At 47.6% G+C, this 21130-nt stretch overlaps 1 protein-coding gene across 1 annotated transcript in view; it reads right to left on the bottom strand.

Annotated features, from left to right (window-relative positions):
* The window catches only part of DIAPH1 (diaphanous related formin 1), an 867093-nt gene that overhangs the window by 356337 nt on the left and 489626 nt on the right, over nucleotides 1-21130 (bottom strand). The window contains exon 15 of the mRNA XM_085617784.1: nucleotides 19938-20117. Coding sequence (XP_085473910.1) covers nucleotides 19938-20117 — 180 coding nt within the window. The remainder of the gene's footprint in view (nucleotides 1-19937; nucleotides 20118-21130) is intronic.

Below are 21130 nucleotides of genomic sequence, written 5' to 3'. Positions count from 1 at the left end.
GGGGAGACCTAATATCAGCAGTTGAGTTGTTGCCTTGGGATGTGCTGAGTGTGAAAACTGGTAATAGACTGTCTAGGTTTAAATATGTACAGCTCATGTCATGGTTCACAACAATTCGACAGGAGACAGGTGGGGAATGGGACTTTGAGGTCACCCTCCAAGATGTAAATGCAAAAAGTAAAGAGGTTTCAAAATGGTATGGAAGCAGAGGAAATGAAAATGGAGTTTCCATATGCGATCTGGCGGGGGACGTTTCAGAATGAGAATTTACATCTGCTTTGGACAGACTTATTAAAATTATTATACTCTATAGTTACACCCGCAAACTTTAAAAGACATCACTTCTTTGTAACAAATAGGTTGCATTGGACCCCTCAAAGAATATCAACATTTGTGTTACAGCCCGTCCCTAGATGTAACAGATGTAATCTTTCAAAATCAAATGACGTACATATTTTCTTTGCATGCCCTGCAATAAAGGAATATTGGAAGGTTGTTGAAACTACTAGAATAGATATTTTAGGGGAATCCATAACCTGCAGCTTTAGTACACCTACGGGTGGATAACAATGATTCTCAGCTTTATCATGACCAGATGTGAAGAAATTGTGGTATCTATCAGCATCATCAGAAGCACTATCATCAATTCCTTTCACGTTTTCGGCTCCCACGTAAGCCGTGCAGATAGGAACTGACAGCGCTTGAACACAGATAAAATAAAGCTAGATACATCACTGCGTACCTTGGGATCTTAGCAAACACACCACTAGCTCATATGGGTAGGAATCAGGGTGTTGAGAAACCTGCTGGAAGATATAGAACTCACCAGAAGGATTACCAAAGGCTAATAACCTTTTCTTCTGATGGACACTTCTTATTGCAGATTTTCACATTATGAATGAGACACACATGTCTCCTCAAGAAAATCTTGCAACAAACCCATCAGTCAATGAGCATTTGAGTTGTAAGCCGGTAATGTTTTGCAAACATTCAAAAGCCAACAAGTGGCCACATGGCAAATATTGGTGACTGTGATGCCCCTTTTAAGAGCAGAAGAAGCTGCCATTGTACAAATGCCACCAAGAGAGTCCTTTTTGGTCAAGGCGCAACAGATCTTTATAGAATGAACAACCTAACATGAAATAGTGTGGTAGGTCACTGCTTTGCCTTTCGTGGCTCAAATGAAGTTCCAGCGAACAGATCGTCCACTCTGCCTTGTACAGTCAGTGTATTAAGAGGCAACACATTTGGAGTGCTATCTGTATAATCTTTACATTCCTCGGTATGGCAAAGGGTCAATATATTAAGTGTCGCACCAATCCACAAATTTGTCCCAATGACATCAACAACCTCAGGTGGCAGGAGGAGAAGATCAACAATCGCTGCTCAATCTCCAAGCATGAAGATGAAAAAGGTGCAGGCCTGCACAATTTGCTGCCCCTGTCAAAGAAGATCCTCATAAAGTAGCAGCTTGATCAGAAGATAGATGCTCATGCCCAGGAATTCCAGGTACCACACTCTCCAGAAGAGGGCCCAGAAGAGGTAGTGGAGGAAAAGCCCTCCACTCGAGACAGAAGACACTTCCAAGAGAGCTGGTTGGAAAGTATAAAGCGTCAAAGTGCGGACATTATGCATTCTCTGCGTTAGTGAGAAAATCGAGCCAGGGTTCTCCCCATTGCTGGAATACAAACTGCGCCAACTCCGGGTGCAACTGACATTCGTGATCCGTTAAGTGTCGAAGGCTGAGTTTGTCCAGTCTAGCTTTAAAAGATCCTGCCAAGTGGTTTAGCACCAGAGAAATTCCTGGCTGTCCAGTCAGTTCCAGAGGTTTAGAGACTCCTGCCACAGAGCCCAATAACCAGCCTGCCGTTTTTGTTGCAGTAACAGATGGCAGTGGTGTTGCCCGTGAACACCTGCACCAGTCTTCCTTTGATGATGGGCAGGAATGCCTAAATTGATGTGGAGTAGAGTCCTCTCATTTTAACCTCTCCCAGATGGTCTCAACCCAGTAGTTACTACCTTCAGCTCTGGGATAGGTAATCAGAGAAGCTTGCTACTGACCCAATCACAGTCCAGTCACCAACACTGCAGATCTTTTGCAGTCTCCTTTGAAATCATGATACAATCTGTCAGATTTCCCTGATGATGTGCCCACTGGGACATGAGGCCCCACTGCAGAGCCTCCACAACTGCCATCTGGTATGTTTGGCCAGCAGAATGCAGGAGGAAAGCAACCCCAAAAGCCTCTGAGGCATCTGCACTGAGATCCAAGATAGCGGCATAAAGATCGAGATTACAGTCTGAATATCCTGGACATTCTGCTCATGAAAAAAAGCACAAAACCGTACCATATACCGAATAGCTCTGATGAAAAGGAACATCAGGAAAGGAGTAAGGTGTCATTTTGGCACCCCAATAATGTTAAGAGGTTTGCCATCATCTGGAAGTGTTTGACAACTGCCTTGGGCAAGGTTGCCCTCAGCAGCCAGTCATCAAGGTAGGTTGAAACTAGTACCCTCGACCTCTGTAGATTTGGTGGGACAAACACTGTCACTTATGTAAACACCTGAGGGGCACCGGTGAGTCCACAATGGGGTACATTAAACAGAAAATGCTCCTGGTCCACTGTAAACTGCAAATACTGCCTGTGGACTGTAGGACGAGGATATGAAAAGACGCATTCTCCAGGTCCAACACCATCATCAAGTCTCTAGGCCAAACCGACATGGACTAGTGTGAGCATCCTGAATTTGTTCTTCCACATGAAGATGCTGAGAGGGCCAATATCTAAAATAGGACACAGGCCTCCATCTTTCTTCAGCAGCAGTAAGTAGCAGGAGTAACACCCAGTTCCCATCTCCGAAGCTGCCACCCTCTCTATGCTCCTTTCGACAGAAGGTCCAACGCTTCCTGCAGCAAGAGGGACAGGTGGTCCTCTGTCAGTTGCCTGGACTGTGGTGGAAGGTGCAGCGAGGAGAAAGAAATGGTAGCTTGTATCACCGATAGACTATTTGGAGGACCCACTCGTCTGAAGTAATGAAATGCCACCCTAGAAGGAGTCTGGGGTTAACAGATTGGGAAACCTCTACCGTAGTCATGGAGATGGCGAAATTTATGGCAGAATGGTCTTGTGGGAACAGAAAGGCCCAAGGAATGTGCTCTGCTCTCCTTGAACCATTCCATGGCTGAGTCTGCTTTTTCACCAAAAAGCTGAGAGCGGTCAAATGGCATGTCCAACTTACGCTGCATCGCAACTGTAACAAATTAGGTTTTTAATTGTTAAGCATGTGGTTCCTGATCAAGTAAGAAGTCTGAAATTGTCTTCTTCCTGGGAACCAAGTACTCCTTTGGAGCACTTGACTCTCTCAGGGTAGCGAACCAAATCAGTCTAAGGTCTACTCAGGAGAAGTGATGTGGACTAGTAATCTCAATTTGCTGGCACACAACAACATTCAATTAATTACTGTGACGTCAATGCTTTTTCAATAACCTGACTCATATGTAACTATTAGAAGTGTAACCATTGTAGTGTCCATCAACAAAATTGTCAATAATGCATTTATATTTAAAACAACCCGAAACATAGGTGTCAGAGTGTCCCTTTCACATTCTTCAGGCCACATAATGCAGTCACAGGACCAACTACAGGAGGTCTCTGCACTTCAGAGTCCAAGAGGAAAAGTTCCAGCTCTAAGAGTGCTCAAAAACAAAGTAAGCCTCTCTTGGACTCATACTGAATATGCTACTTACCAGTATGCATCTGTTCTTGGCATGTAGGGCTGCTGACATTCATATCTGTGCATAGATCGCCGCCTAGTGTTGGGTCCGGATGTTTGCACGTTGTTGTCCTGGAAGAGTCTTCGAAGTATCCTGGGATAGGTGACTCCTCCCCTGGACTACAGTGCGCATGGGCATCCTCTCCATCCTCAGATTGTTTTTCGCCATTGTGGCAGTGATGGAGTAGATATAGAAAGTGATGACCATGCTTACAGTAATTCTGAGAGCTGCAGCTGCTACAGGCGCCGGGGAGGAGGGAGGGCGATATGAATGTCAGCAGCCCCACATGCCAAGAACAGATGCATACTGGTAAGTAGCATATTCAGTTCGAGGCATGTGGGCTGCTGAATTCATATCTGTGCATAGAATATATAGCAGTGCCCTCTTATTAGCGGCGGCTACCAGTGCCAGCTGCAGCGGTCTGAAAAAGAGTTTTGAGAACAGCCTGTCCTACAGCTGCCTGCTGTTTTGATTGCACATCTACACAATAGTGTTTGGTAAATGTATGTGTAGTGGACCAGGTGGCTGCTCTACATATGTCATGCAAAGGAATGTTTCCTAGGAAAGCCATTGAGGCTCCCAACTTACGTGTTGAGTGGGCTCGTGGGGGAATCGTTAAAGTGCGTTTAGCCTTTTGATAGCAAATTTGAATACATTTAACGATCCATCTGGCTATTCCTGCTTTGGAGATAGCGTTACCTTTGTGGTGTGGGGCAAAGGCAACAAAAAGTTGTTGTGTTTTCCTAAAGGGTTTGGTCCTGTCGATATAATACATGAGGGCCCTTTTGACATCTAGTGTATGGAGTGCCCTTTCTGCGACAGTTTGTGGGTTTTGGAAGAAAACGGGCAGTTCAATGGTTTGATTCATGTGGAACTGCGATACCACCTTTGGCATGAATTTGGGGTTGGTACGTAGACCGACCCTGTTGGCGTGAACCTGTATAAATGGCTCTTGAACGGTTAGTGCCTGGAGTTCACTAACTCTTCTCAATGAAGTGATCGCTACTAGGAAAGCTACTTTCCAGGTGAGGAATTGAATCTCGCATGAGTGTAGAGGTTCAAAGGGTGGACCCATCAGGCGTGTGAGGACCAAGTTGAGGTTCCACATAGGAGCCGGTGGGTGGCTTGGTGGAATGACTCGTCTGAGTCCTTCCAAGAATGCTTTGATGGCAGGCACTCTGAATAGAGAGAGGTGCTGCCTGGTCTGCAGATAGGCTGATATTGCGGTCAAATGGACACGTATAGAGGTGTACGCCAGATTGCATCGGTATAGGTGTAATAGGTAACAAATAATGTTTTGGATGGATGCGTCCAGCGGGTTAATGTCATTATTATTGCAATAAATGACGAACCTCTTCCATTTTGCTGCATAGCAAGCTCTGGTAGTGGGTCTCCTGGCCTCCTTAATAATGTCCATACAGTCAGGTGGCAGGTTTAGGTAGCCAAACTCTAGGACTTCAGGAGCCAGATTGCCAGGTTCAGCTGTTGTGGATCTGGGTGCTGAATCTCTCCATGGTTCTGCGTCAAATGCTCGGGTTTGACCCGCAGCCTTTGATGGGGCACCACGGAAAGTTCGAGAAAGGTGGTGTACCACGGCTGGCGTGCCCACGTTGGAGCAACCAGGACGAGCTTCAGTGAGTGTTGACGCAGTTTGCGTGCCACCAGCGGTATCAGTGGTGCTGGGGGAAAAGCGTACGCAAATCTGCCGGACCAGTTCATCCATATCGCATTGCCCTGCGACTGCGGATGTGGGAACCTGGCGGCAAAGCTTTGGCATTTTGCGTTTTCGCTCGTCGCGAATAGGTCTATCTCTGGATGACCCCACTGCTGGAAGTACGGTTGGAGTACTGATGGGTGTAACTCCCACTCGTGCATCTGGTGGCTGTGTCTGCTGAGCAGATCCGCCATCTGGTTGTCTTTGCCGGGGAGGTGTTCTGCCATGAGGAACATGTTCCTTTGAATGGCCCACTTCCACATGCTCTGAGCCAGATGAGACAACTGTGGAGAGTGTGTTCCTCCCTGCTTCTGTATGTAGTACATGGCAGTCATGTTGTCCGTCCGGATCAACCCGACTTTGTTGCACAAGTGTACTTTGAATGCTTTCATAGCGAGGAAGATTGCCATCAGCTCTAGAAGGTTGATGTGCATCTTCTTTTGTTGTTGTGTCCATAGTCCCTGCACTGTGTAATGGAGTACATGAGCTCCCCATCCCTGGAGAGACGCGTCCGCCGTCAGTATTATCTGTGGGACAGGCTCTTGGAACGGTCGGCCCTTGCAAAGGTTTTGTGGATTCCACCAATGCAGAGAGTTGTATGCCCGACCGCTCACCAACACTAGGTCTTTCAACTGTCCTTGAGCCTGATTCCACTGACGTGCTAAGCACTCCTGAAGCGGGCGCATATGTAGTCTCGCGTGGGGGACTATGAAGATGCAGGAGGCCATCATGCCTATCAACTGCATGAACACTCGCGCGGGAAGGGAGTGTTGTGGTTTGAACTTGGAAATCAGCATTTGCATGCTGTTGATTCTCACCAAATTTGGCTGAGCTGTGGCCGCCAGAGTGTCTATAGTCGCACCAAGGTACTGTTGTACGTGTGCGGGCTGTAGATGGGATTTTGGGTAATTCAGTGAGAACCCCAGACTGTGAAGGAGGTGAATGGTGCGGGACATGTGGCTGGCACATTGGTGGGCTGACTTCGCTTGAACGAGCCAGTCGTCCAGGTAAGGGTAGACGTGTATGTGCTGCCTCCGTAGATGTGCCGCCACAGTAGCTAGGCACTTTGTAAACACCCTTGGTGCCGTTGTCACGCCGAAGGGAAGGACTTTGAATTGGTAGTGCTGCCCTTGAACAGTGAACCTGAGATATTTTTTGTGTGAGGGGTGAATGGGTATGTGGAAATACGCGTCCTTGAGGTCCAGTGTGGCTAGAAAGTCTCCCTGCTTGAGCAGCGGGAGGACTTGCTGTAGAGTGAGCATGTGAAAATGCTCGGAAAGAATGTATCTGTTTAGGGGTCTCAGGTCTAATATAGGTCTGAGTGACCCGTCCTTTTTCGGTATTAAAAAGTACAGGGAGTACACCCCCGTACCTTGCTCGTGGACAGGTACGACCTCTATTGCGCCTTTTAGAAGCATACTTTGCACCTCCTGCTGTAAGAGCGTTAAGTGCTCTGAGGACATAGGACGGTTTTTTGGAGGTATTGTGGGTGGAGTGGAGGTTAGTTCTAGACAGTAACCGTATTTGACAATATCTTTGACCCACCTGTCCGTGGTGATGGAGGTCCACGTGGACAGGAACCTTTGTAGCCTTCCCCCGACAGGTGTTATGTGGTCGGGAGGAAGGGAGAGGGAGTCACTGCTTGTTCTTGGGGGAGGACCTGGTGTTGCCGTAGCCGCGTCCTCTGCCCTTTGTACTGGAGCCACGATATCCACCCCGGGTGTTTTTATCGTAGGTGGTTTGTGTATTGCCCTTGTTGTATGTTTGCTGTGACCCCGGTCCTCTACCTGCTCCTCTATTTCCGGGGCGACGAAAGGAGCCGCTCCGAAAGGACCGAGTCTGGAGAGCCCCCATGGACTTTGCAGTGTCCGTGTCCTTTTTTATTTTCTCTAGGGTGGTGTCAACCTCCGGGCCGAATAAATAATCGGGGTTGACAGGCTGGTTGAGTATGTTGTTTTGCACCTCAGGTTTGAATCCGGAGATTCGTAACCAGGCATGTCGTCGCAGCATGACGCTAGTGTTTATGGCCCTGGCAGCTGTGTCTGCGGCATCCAGCGCACACTTGATGGATGCGTTTGTGAGGAGCTGTCCCTCCCTGATGAGGATCTCTGCACCTTCTCTGTATTGGTCAGGGAGATGTTGGATTAGTTGCTCTAATGTGTCGTAGTGCGCTCTATCGTAGCGAGCGAGGAGTGCTTGAGTATTGGCAATGCGCCATATGTTAGCTGCCTGGGCGGCAACCCGTTTGCCGGAGGTCTCTAGCACCTTGGACTCTTTGTCCGGGGGAGGAGCGTCACCTGTTGTTTGCGAGTGTGCCCTCTTGCGAGCATTCGCAACGACAATGGAATTCAGAGGTAATTGGCCTCTGATGTAAGTAGGGTCCCCAGGCGCTGATCTGTATTTCTTGTCGATCCTGGGGTTTATCACTCTTGCCCTGGTGGGTTCCTTGAAGATGTCCTTTGCTGGTTTGAGGACACCCTTCAACATGGGTAGAGTTTTTATATTCCTTTCTGAGGATGCAAAAGTATCCATAAGAAAGTCGTCCTCTACGGTGTCCGAGTGAAGTTGCACCCCATGATTGGCCGCAGCACGTTCAATTAGAGCGTTGAACGCTGCAGTGTCCTCTGTGGGAGATGTTTTTGCTCCATAGAGTTGCGGGTCTTGTGCATCCATAGGTGCACCTGGGTCCACAGGGTCATCCCAAGTTTGATCAGGGTCCTGTTGGCCGTCAGGGTCCATGTCTCCGGGGTAGGGGACTTGGTCACCCATGTAGTCCACCAACGCATCCGTGTCGGAGTGTGTGGGAGAGAAGGATTGTGGATCCTGGTAGGGTGAGTGGAAAGGTTCGTAAAGAACTGGTTCTGAAGCCACAGGCAGCTTTCTTTTAAGTGGAATCCTGAAGGAGTCCAAAGCCGGCTCCGAAGTTATTTTCCGTTTGTGGATAATCATCCTGCCGGTGTCGGCGTCGATTAGATGCGATGGAGACGTCTCCGCAGAGCGTTCGGCAGGCGTGATCGTGGTATGGGTCACCCGTGTCCTGATTTGGAACAGTTTCGGGGCCGTGGATGGTGGCAGGCCAAAAGTAATGTTGGCTGGTGTCGAAGAGGCTGTTGGAGCTTTAATTGGTTCGGAGGCCGACGTGTCCTGGAGGACCATTTTCTTTTTGGTGCTTTGCGCAGCAATGGGTCGCGTCTGGAGCGCCCTCGATTCTTTTGCACCGACCGGTTCTGTTGAGGCGGTTGTGGATTTTTTCGGCGCCAGTGGGTCATCGAGTCGAGGGGCGGGAATGGCCGTCGACTTCTTCGATGAGTGTGGCTTTGGTGTCGCCGTGGAAGCGGTGTGAGACGCAGCAGGCTGTTTGACTTTTGGGGTCGGAGTCGATGGCGTCGGTGCCGGGAGCCGAGCAGGTTTGGTGGTACCGAAGGCCTTCTTCCTTATGTCGACTCCGACGTCGGCCGCTTTGAGTTCGGCACCGAAGTCTCGTTTGGTGCGCTCGGTGCCGATGTGTTTTGCTGGCGTCGAAGGTGTGGAGGGCCACGATCCGACCAGCGCCACTTTCGGTTTCGGTTTCAATTGAACCAATACAGCTTTCGGTTTCGGTTTTGAAGAAGGGAAACCAGCCGTTTTGGGCATTAATGGCTGCCGCTGAATGTCCGAGGCCGGGCCCGAGGGCGGGGCCGAAGAACTGCGGGATAGGTCTTGGGTAAGGCCCGAAGGCGATCCCTCGACCGGAGCCATAGACTGTTGCACTGGGCTTTCTTCAGTCTGAACGGGTAGGCCTTGCTCGTCACCGGAGCTACTCTCTTCGGCCCCTAAGGCCTCATTGTAGTCTCCTACCTCGGTGTCGTCTTCATCTCTGCGAAAGAGTGTTTCGTCGACGTCTTCCAATCCGGAGTCATGTTCGGAAACGGGGCTGGAGGGTAGGTTCTCCACTTCTTCGACATCTTCGGTCTCGGCGTTGAAGATGTCGGCCGGGGCCGGTGCCGCTTGCTGCGCCTCGAGTCTCGCCGCTCGTCGATTCCGTAGAGTCTTCTTGGATCGAAATCTGGCACAGGCCATGCATGTAGATTCGTCGTGATCCGGTGAAAGGCATTTGTTGCACACCGGATGGAAGTCGACGTGGGGATATTTCGCATTGCATACCGGACACCTCTTGAATGGTGTCCTCGATTCCATCGTTGATGTCGAATCGACGGTCGGGTAAGATGCGAAAGTTTGTTCTGTAAGTTAGTAAACTAACAAAGATACTATCGATACCGATCGAGAACAGTACCGACGCGAACTAAAGGCCTTTTGGCCTGAAAAAAGATTTTCCTAACTTGAGTCAAGATAGCACATCCGAACCCAATGGCGGAAAAAAACAATCTGAGGATGCCCATGCGCACTGTAGTCCAGGGGAGGAGTCACCTATCCCAGGATACTTCGAAGACTCTTCCAGGACAACAACGTGCAAACATCCGGACCCAACACTAGGCGGCGATCTATGCACAGATATGAATTCAGCAGCCCACATGCCTCGAACTTTATAGTTCCTAGGAGAATTAGATTGGGATTTGCTAAATCACTTCAGAGTGAGCTGCACTACTACTGCAGTCTCCCACAACACTTAAGAAGTACACTAGTGGTGCACCTTCAACTTCCTGGGGCAACAAGAGGTACACATTCTGCAAAATCCACACAGGGCACTATGGGGGCTCCTCACCAGAGCTATGAATACTTTATCAGCAGGTTCGCCCACTGCTTTTCTGATCAATGCAGCCCACACATCGCTTTATTTCTTTTGATTTTTGGGTACCCTGGTCCCACCCGGGGCATTGCAGTCTTGCTCCACTCAACGGTGGATAAGAGGAAAAGCTGCAGGGCTTCCAAACAGCCACAGCTGGCTGTCTGCACTTGGCAGGAGCCGGCATTTTGGAAGAACTGGTCCCGTTCAAGTTGTCTCCAGCGGGTGGGAGCAACGCAGTGTTCCTCCATTCTGCGGGTGGGAGGCTCCAAGGAGGTGCACCTGCCCCCAACACAGCTACAGAGGATAAGTCACCACCCCGCAGGCCCTCTTGCATCCTCTGGGTCTCGGGGATGGGGGTCTCCAATGCACTGGCCCCTGTTCTTTGCATCTGTACTGCACTGGCCCCTGAAGTGATGAGCGCATCTGGTGGAAACCTAGATTCGGGGGAGGGAGTTCCAGGCACACACACTCCACTAGAAAAATTATTCTGTACTAACCCATGGACCTAACCCACCCTTGGGAGAATTCTTCAAAATCCAGCAGAGCATCACACACTTGTTTTTCTACACCATCTCTTTCAAGGAAGCAACATTTCAAATGGGAATATCTCTGGCCCAGCTGGGCCGATTTCCTTTATCTTTGGCTTGTTTTGATCCTGGTGGCCAGGCCTAGCTACAAGGATCACAATCCTACTGGCCTCTAAAAGGGCACATTCTACAGGGAGCTGGATTTGCTGGCTCCATGCGCCAGGCCTTTATCTGCCAGGCTCCTGGTGCTGCTCTCCTGCTGGTGGAGGGCAACTTGTGCAGCCCCTTCACAAACAGACAGCAGAGCATCCTGCTGTCTGCAATCTTCAGGCCAAAAGCCTCCTGGCTGTTTGCAGAGCACCTGTGTGGGAGTTGAGGGGGGGGGGGTGGGGGGGGGGGGAGGAACAGTGGAGGAGCCCAGATCATTCCCCCAACTTGTCCTCAGGGGCCATAAAGATACCTGCATCACGGGCACTGGAGAGACTCATCCTAGTGCAGGAGTTGGCTGGAGTCAAATTCCTTAGTCCATCTTTGGCCGCCTTTCCAGCTGGGCATCCTGTCTGCCATTATCTTCTGCCAGAGGCAAGGTCTTCTCAACTGGCTATTCCTAGTGAGGGTTTTTGAAGTGGGGGTGGTTAGATCAATTTTACCTAGCCCGTGGAGTCCAGGTGCAGAGTTGTACTGTCTGTCCTTGGTGCTGAACGGGTGCCGCGCTGGTGCTGATTTTACAGCTTACACAGTGCTGCTAAAAACAGAACAGATGCATAGCAGCTAACGTCGGAGGATGGTTGCACGGTGGTCCCTGTAGATGCAGTGTCAAGTGAGAGGGCTGGTTACCAGATTGGTGACCAACAAGCCTCCGCAGCAGAAAGCACAGCGAAAAGGTACTGGAACTTCATTGGATCCGGGGGAGTGACGAAGCGGCCTGAAACTACAGGGCAGGTGAGACTACAACTCTCACAATGCACTGGACCACCTGGATCTGGGCGATCAAACAAAGGGCCTGGTGGCCAGTGACCCTTTGGCTCTAGTGAATTGTTTTACTTGCAGTTTTCAGGGCACTCGTGCCACTAGTTCAAGGGAGTGTGAGGGTACATATGGCTTTCACAGGGGTCACTCTCTTCGGGAGTGCTGAGTTTTAGCCAAGGACGAGAATTGTTCACTCAGTTTCAAGGCTGTTGCCACAGGGACAGAGTATCCTTCTTTTGCTTTGGTACTGTGAGCAAAGCCCTGTTGTCGGCAACACGGGTCACCTCTTGGTCCTTCCTTGTTCTAAGTTGTTCAAACCTGTGCTTCTGGTGTAGGGGAGGGTGGGTCCTTTAAATCCTATATTTACAGGAGTTAGAGGGGGGTGAGTTAGTAGCCAATAGCAAGCGAGTCCCTGCAGCTAATTCGCCCTTGAGGTGACCACCTCCGGGGGGGTGACCACATCCAGGGGTGTAGGCCACCTTTTCTACCTAGAACCCACTATTTCTGCCCTCCTAAAGATGGCAGAATTATATTTTAGGTTTACAGCTCAGGCTGCCCACCGTGGAGGTGTGAAGTGAAGTGAAGTGAAGTGTTTTTATAGAGCGCGTCTGCTGCCCGCGGGCGTCCAAGCGCTAGTAGTGGAAAGGAGACTCTGAGGAGGGGCCAGGAGAGAGCAGGGGGGATTAGTGAAAGTGGGCAGGAGAGGATTAGTTTCTGAATTAAATGTTTTCAGTTCTTTGCGGAAATGAAGAAGGGTGGGGTTGGATCTAAGTGAAAAAGGCAGAGAGTTCCAGAGTTTGGCAGCATTCAAAGAAAAGGACCTACCACCTGCTCTCGCTTTTTTAATTCTTGGGACTACGGCGAAAAATGCATTGGTGGAACGAAGGGTTTTACCGGGACAGTAAGGGGAGAGAAGTGAGTGATTGATCTCCGGGCTCACTCTATGAAATGCTTGATGCGATATGCAGAGGGCTTTGAACTTTATTCTCTCTCTGACTGGAAGACAGTGGAGAGATCTGATCCCTGCCTTGACTGACTGTCTGCGAGGGATCTGGAGAAGGGTGCGGGCAGCACAGTTCTGTGTTCTCTGCAGTTTTTCCAACACATACTCTGGGGCTCCTAAGTATAGAGCATTGTTAAAATCCAACCTAGATTGTACAAGGCCCTGAATGACGACCTGCTTGGCTTCAAAGGGTAATATTTGCAAGATTTTTTTCAACATTCGGATAATCCCGAAGCAGGTTGCAGCTGTTTTCGTTGCCTGAGTATTTAGTGTGAGTTTGTTATCTAGCCATACTCCTAGGCTTTTTATATCTTCCTTCGGAGTTGGTATTGGTCCTAAACTTGCGGGCCATAGCTGGTCGTAGGTGGTAGGGGGAGAGGGGCCGAGTATCATTATCTCGGTCTTATCACCGTTAAGTTTTAAGGATGACTTTGTCATCCAACTTTTGACGTCCTCCATGCATGCTGCCAGATTGGATTGAGAAAGCACGCTGTCTTTCTGTGTCAGGGAGACCACCAGCTGTGTGTCGTCCGCATACGATATGATTTTGATACCGTATTTTTGGACGACCCCCGCCAGTGGCCTCATGTACACATTAAACAGCGTGGGACTCAATGAAGAGCCCTGGGGCACGCCGCAGTTTAGGAGTCGGCCAGCCTTCCTGGAGGTGTACACATCCTGTATACCTAATTTCCCTCCTTGTGCAGGAGTGAGCGTGCCTGGAGCAAGGGGGGCTGTGTTCTCCACAGTGAGACAGCCCAGATGCATATAAGAGGTGGTGCAGCCTTTAAAGCTCACCTCTCTGATGTGTCACTTCACTATCCTGCTGGGGAGGAGGGAGGTGTGACCTTCTTCCTGCCCAGTCTTTGTTGCTGACTCTTGAGAGTGAAGCGGTACAAAAGGGGGTGGTGATGGACGGAGCATCAGAACCAATCAAACACTCACACCCAGTCAACAGATCTGGGTTTGATCCATCACCGTTCTTTAGCCCATTCTGCCACTCCAGCTCCGATATGGCCATATGCAAATCAGTCTGACCCTGTGCCTCATGGGAACAGTCCAGCCCGAACTGCCAAGCCATGCCTTCCCTGGACCGGAAACAAGCTTCCTAGGACCGGTTTCTGGCATTTCAGCCGTCATCAGCTAGGCTTGCTTGAATCCAGTGGCAAAGTGAGCAAGGGACTCACGTCTGAGCATATCCTGCCAACTTATGGCGAACAAAGCGGTACAAAAGGGGGTGGTGATGGACGGAGCATCAGAACCAATCAAACACTCACACCCAGTCAACAGATCTGGGTTTGATCCATCACCGTTCTTTAGCCCATTCTGCCACTCCAGCTCCGACATGGCCATATGCAAATCAGTCTGACCCTGTGCCTCATGGGAACAGTCCAGCCCGAACTGCCAAGCCATGCCTTCCCTGGACCGGAAACAAGCTTCATAGGACCGGTTTCTGGCATTTCAGCCGTCATCAGCTAGGCTTGCTTGAATCCAGTGGCAAAGTGAGCAAGGGACTCACGTCTGAGCATATCCTGCCAACTTATGGCGAACAAAGCGGTACAAAAGGGGGTGGTGATGGACGGAGCATCAGAACCAATCAAACACTCACACCCAGTCAACAGATCTGGGTTTGATCCATCATCGTTCTTTAGCCCATTCTGCCACTCCAGCTCCGACATGGCCATATGCAAATCAGTCTGACCCTGTGCCTCCAGGGAAGACATGGCTTGGCAGTTCGGGCTGGACTGTTCCCATGAGGCACAGGGTCAAGACTGATTTGCATATGGCCATGTCTAAACTGGGGTGGCGTAGTGGGCAAAAGAACGATGGATTTAACCCAGATCTCTTGACTGGGGGAGAATGTCTGCATTGTCAGCATTCCGTCCATCATCTGTTTGTTGTAACGCTTTTCGCCCTAAGTGGGATGGGTATTCCCAGACGTGGGGCCCGTGCTCACTACGCCACTGGAGTCAAGCTATCCTGGCTGATGACGGCTGATAGCCAGAAACCGGTCCTAGGATGCTTGATTCCGGTCCAGGGAAGACATGGCTTGGCAGTTCGGGCTGGACTGTTCCCATGAGGCACAGGGTCAAGACTGATTTGCATATGGCCATGTCTAAACTGTGGTGGCGTAGTGGGCAAAAGAACGATGGATTTAACCCAGATCTCTTGACTGGGGGAGAATACCTGCATTGTCAGCATTCCGTCCATCATCTGTTTGTTGTAACGACTCTTGAGAGTGAGCACACTGCCTGGCAGGAGGTCAGAATCCTGTCTTTGCAGCAGCCGGTAAACGAAAGAGCGAGCTGGTCAGTCAGAGCATAGAGTAGCTGGGGCAATCTCTAAGGTACCACCTGGGTGCATACCATGGCACTCAGGGCATGAGAATTGTGTCAGGAGTAAAAAGGTATGTTGCTTGATACCAAACAGGACATATTTTAGTGGCACCATAATGGAGCTGCCAATCTCGAGAGTGCCCAGTTGGCAGTTCATGTTATCCTAAAGTTAACACAGAAAGTAGTTTTCAATGGGCAACGCCATTAAAGAGACATATAGGCTTGCACTTATATGTCCACACCTTTAATATAATGCACCCTGACGGCTGGGGAGGCCTTCCTTAGGGGTGCCTGTCATATATTAAAGACAGTGCATTGACTATGCCACACATAGTGAGGGCACAGTCAAATTCGAGCAGTTTACACTTCTCCTGCAGTGTGCAATGTCAGGCCTGCTGTCTGTAGTTGCTTGAGTCATCTAGGGTGGCAAAAAACCATGCTGCAGTCCTGGGGACCCTTTAACACCTATGCCTGGTACCATATACTAGGTGCTTATAAGGAGGTAAAATCTTTGCCAATTTGGGATTACCAAGTCGAACATAACATATTTGGGAGAGAGCACAGGCAATGGGTTCTGGGCAGAAGACTCCAGTGCATTATCGGAGTTATAACCATCAGCATTAGGAGATTGGAGTTATAACCATCAGCATTAGGAGCAAAAGGTGGGCGATGAACATACAAACAGGGGCACTTTTCAATAACTCCCCGCCCCCCCTCGGTGGCAACCATCCATGCCAACCCAACATGACAACTTAAACTTTTCTCTGGAAAAAGCTCCAAAGAGGGACTCGGCTCCACCCTTAGCTGACATCACTGTCCGATATCTTTCAACCAAAACTTCAAAAGTGAGCCCCTAGTGTGTTGACTGCACAGGCATGGTCCTCCTCCTTTTGTTCTAGTGGACCTGGGCTGTCCCAGTTTAGTTTCAGTGTGACAAGCTAATTATCAGATGCAGATTTCCTCTGCATCCACTCCTTTCCCAGGAGATGAATCAAACCACTGATCATTGCTATTTTGTGTGGGGAGGCCTGTGTTCTCCGTGAGCTGAGTAATTTGGGGGAGGGGGGGGGTAGGGGGGGCTGTAATCTGATTATGAGCTGAGCCAGAGAATATGACAATTCCTGAAGACCCATAAGATATTCATGAAGCCTGTTGGAGCCTCCACATTCCAACTTGGTGCGCAAGATTTACCCCAGTTTGGTGCCTGGCTGGAACCAGTAAGCCTTAGTGTTGGTAAAGTAAATATTGGGGTTGCTTATGGGCTCCAATGATCAGCAGAGGGCTGTCGAGCCCAGAGGGAAAACTGTGTTTTCAAGCATCTCTAAGGGATGATTGATTGCTGGCTTTGACTGCCAAAGTAGGAAAAGCACAGCAACATTCCGAAGGGCCAACAGCTTAGACCTCTGGGGATTAGAGGGGGGAAAGGGATTGGAAGATTCGCAAAGGTGCTCTAGCTGTATAACGGATGAGCTGGGACGGGGCACGGATGGCTAGTAACAGGTTTCTGGAAATCTATGAGGGTCTTTAGAAGGGGGAAACAATAGAGGCACGGCTCAAGAGAAAGACTTGTGGCCATCAGGAGGCATCTTTAGATCAACAAGAGGAGGTTTTGGGGGGTGGGGCGGACACCATAAAGATTTAGAGGACCAGCAGTGGAGGGCTGAAGATCAGTTAAGTGGGTCTGCATGCTCACTGAGGGACTCAAGCTGGATGAACAGGTATGTGAGAGTATCAAAGTAGTTTGAGAGCAACGCCAGTGCATGAAGATATGAGGAACAAGAGGAACTTAGAGAACAAAGGAAGAATTGGTCTTTGCAGTAGCAAAGTGGTCCTGAGATACATAGGACCAACAGTTCTGATGACTGGGAGAGTGCCTTTGTTTATAAGAAGAGTGCCTCTAAGGGCCGGGAGAGTGGCTCCAAGCACCAGGAGAGGCGACTCGGAGGGCCCTGGCCTGAAGAGGTTCTCTACAGAGCACTAACTGCTGACAACTTGGGAGGTTTTAAAGTGAGCAGTGGGGTCCAAGGGTGCAAGTAGGGTCAGATGGAACAATGAAAGGGCTCTGCAGCATGTGGATTTGCAGAAAGGTGTGAATGGGCCGGTGAAATAAGATGCTACACATCTCACTGTAGATTAGAGGTGTTTAACCAGGTCGGTCAAGGACAGTAAGTTTACAGCCCTTGAACTTTCCTGTCATAAATGATTTCTTCTGTGATCTTTGCATATTGGTATAGGAAATATGAGTACAGTAGGTCTTTGGAAACCATCCAGCCTTTCCATAGAACACATAGGACTATTTGATGTAGGACTAGCATCCGGAAATTAGCCACTCTGACCAATTTGTTGCCACATTTTACATCCTAGAAAAGGTAAATACTAAATGTGTTGGCTCCTCATCTATTCTAAGTAGCATGTAGAGTATATGTCCTTCTGATGTTTAGGCATAAGTTACACCACATTACTGTAAAGGAAGGATTACATCTACTGTACCAGCCAAAACAGGTGGAGAGGTGTCAACACCATTGCTGCAAAGTTGCCCATTACATATCCGTTCTTTTCAATAGCTAGCACCCAATTGTCCCTTACTATCCTCAGTCAAGTGAGGAGGCAAAATGTCCCACTTCCCCGACTACATTAGAGTGCAAAGGTTGCACAGAGAAGAGAAAGAGTTCCCAACAACCATGGAAGGCTGTTAAGGATACCCATCCCACTGCAGATCTTTCTTTAAAATAAAAGACCTTTAAAGGAGTTGCTGTACTTCTTGGCACTTAATCTGATGCTGCCTTTCCCAATAAGGCAAACAGAGGGACAGCTGACTTCTCCCATATCACTTACATTATATTTCAAGAACCGCTTCTCTTTTTACAGGTCTTTTAGATTTTTGAGTTTGTTTCCTTCGTCATTCATTGAATGTCATTATCCGCATGAGTGGCTAATAGGATACAACTCATGAAAGACAAGTTCATTATTGACATCTGAGGAAGAGCCATGAAGAATGGTTTCAGTAAGTGGCCAGTGCAACCAATCTACAGAGTCTTTTGTTGCACTGATTTCCTGGGCAGAAGTGATCACGTCTTCCCTAAAGCACCTTCCTTGAAGTCTTCACCATTTTTTCCCCCCGGAAATACATCTGCCCAGGGAGTAGTAGAACTAGCGACTCTCATATGTCGTAGGAGTCTGGTATACTATTTTTTTTTGCCAACGGAGTCCATCTTCATGCTTTCTTATTAAGACTGAGCAGAAGTGTAATTTAGAGTGTTGCAACACTTCTTTGCTGCAGAAAGAACCAAACAATCTGGTGGGATAGTTTCACATTGGAAGGAAGCAAGAATCCGATTGCAGAGGTCTGTATTTTTCCAAATAGTCATACTGAGGAGTCTAAGTCCAGCCTCTCATATCCGTAGGCCTCTCTGTACCGATGAGAGTTTGTTATTTTTGTTCATGAGCTCATGATAAACTCTCACAGCTGCACTGTTCAAGGACAGGATGAGGTATTTAGATAGGGTTACGCTACACTTGTTTCAGCCTCGTCTGGACTTGCACTCCTCGATTTTTTTTAGAAAAGAAGTCAGAAAATGATAAAGATTTTGCTCTATTGATGCAGATGATGGGAAGGAATGCAAAATTTGTTCACAGAAATCGTGAAGTACCCGGATTAAAGGTAGTGGTGTTTTAATTAGTCATTCTAAAGGCTACTGTATTTATGGACTTCGAAAGAAGCACCAATAAGGTGCGAAATTAATTGAATGTTGGCTAGAGTTAAATAAAAGCACATTTAAGGAATGGCGTGAATAAACGAAAATAAAAAAATATCAGCGAAATATAAATACACTTTTAAACTTAAAAATCGTGATCATGTTTAGTATATACAAAAGCAATAATGCAAATTAGAAATTCTGATGTAACAGAACGTGAGACATATTTAATGTGAGTGTACATTTATCTGGAAGTACCTAACTAGATAGAAGTAAAATGTTGGACTGAGTGCTAGATGTCAGGCTACTTGTCTGAAATGCCACATTACTCAAGCTATACATCACTGAGGAGAGCTTCGCAAGTCAAAACAAGTCTGGCATTGCTTGTGCTCACACCTGGAGGAGACCTGGCTGTTCAGGCTGAACTTTTCCTATTGAAGCAGGACCAAGACTGATTAGAATAAGGGGGTCTCTGGCTAGAATAGCAGGCAAAAAACAATAGCCGGGAATGCAGCTCGGGCAATTGCAAGTGGCTAAGATTATTTCAAGCATGCCTTCCTTCATCTTGTTGTTGTTGCAGTGGAATGCACCCACAACATTCTTCAAAAATATACTTAAGAGTAGAATAAACTACAGCCAATTAAGAAAAGAGTACCGACTAGAGTACTGCTGAAATGTATCATGCAGATATGTAGATCAGTTTACTATGTACATCAGTTTACACTTTCACTACAATTCACTGTTATAATCTGAAAGTGAAAACTAATTCAACGGTACGGAAGTTGCCATAAAAATGTTTTACCAAGATTTATAGTTTGTTTTCTCCTTAGTCCCAGCTTCCCTATGGGGTTACTGCTTGGAATTCTACTCTAGAGGTCATTCTATGATAAAGAGCTAATGACTGGGAAGGAAAGGGTTTCTTACCAGTAATTGTGGAGATTTGTCAAGGAACTTATCACCTTCCCAGGACCTCTTTTATCAGAAATCTCAGTGGTGTGTCAAAGAGCATCAAAAAGAACTGAAGTTGGCACTTGATGATGGGAATGGTGGAGACTGTGGAGCTGGGTGGCCAAATGGGATGGTCCTAATCCCTAATGACAGTGCTGAAAGCTTTTATATCAAATTTAAAAAAGGTGTTACCTTAAGTTTGTATCCTAGGTTTTGCAAAAACACACACATGCAATCATTACCTCTTCTGTTAACTGAGAAACTTTACTTTCCAGTGTCTGCTTCTCTTGATCAATAAGCTGTTTTTCAACATTTAACGTCTGCTTATCAGCATGTAATTCAGACAGCTTCTTCTCAAAATCATTCTCCTTTGCTTTTATTTCAACTTGTAGTTCATGTCGTGCTGTAAGCTCTGAATCCAGCTGAAATGGTAGGGAAATAAAAAGTATAGACCAATTAAATTTGAGCACGATTATCTCAAGAGTGAATTCAAAGGCTAGGACACACCCAGGAACAAGCATCACCATAAATGCTTTGTAGGGTAGTTTGCAGACAAACAAGTGAATTGGTTGGTTAGCCCAAAAAAGTAAAAGCAGAAAACAGAAACGTTCCAACAGAAAGCAAACCAGTAAATAACATACGAATTCTGCATTTAAATTGGTCTTGGATAGGTCTATATTCCAAGCTTGATAAAAACAAGCTCCCTCAGAAGTAGCTCATTTTAACAATGAGTGTGCACAAACTGAAATAAAAAGGAAATGTGAAAAGGAGATGGTGCAGCATAACAAGTTCAATTAATTCTATGACAGCTGTGAATTTTAAATGCCAGTAGGATACCTGAGAAAACATAGCATTCTAGTCATAACTTCAGTTATCTCCACCAGTGTGGGCCTTTATCAGGCCTTCCTTGCTCTTTAATAACATTTCTAAGGCGAGCCACCAAGCAACTGCGCTTTTAGTATCTATTCTCATGATGGCAGCTACATTATAATTTCAAAATTTAAAAAGAGTAAACATGCTCCTCTTTGCTACTGACTAAGGTTAAAGGTTGTACTGTCAAAATAATTCAATGTAATTTCTTAACATAAATGAAGGAAGAATTTTAAATGAGGCAGACAGTGGCTGGATGCACAGCGCTGAAAGCCTGCAGTTTCCAGAATTAATATGAGAATATTTATATACAACAAAGAAGGAAAACTTTAAGCCTTTTAATATCTTACTCAGTTTGTCAAGAGATACAATGTGGAAGCTTTTTTCTAATTTATTATGGAATTCAAACACAACTTAGAACCGAGACCCCCAGTTCCACAAGAACCACAATCGCTTGCTTGTGAACAATACACAGCAGAATATATTTCTACATGGATTTAATGTATACTTACCTTTTTCAACTGAGAAGTGATGATTGTCCCGAGCCCAGGCACAATGGCCCCCT

This window comes from Triturus cristatus, chromosome 7, assembly GCF_964204655.1.
Source record: "Triturus cristatus chromosome 7, aTriCri1.1, whole genome shotgun sequence".
Lineage (NCBI taxonomy): Eukaryota > Metazoa > Chordata > Amphibia > Caudata > Salamandridae > Triturus > Triturus cristatus.
This window is presented reverse-complemented; position numbering and strand designations above follow the sequence as displayed.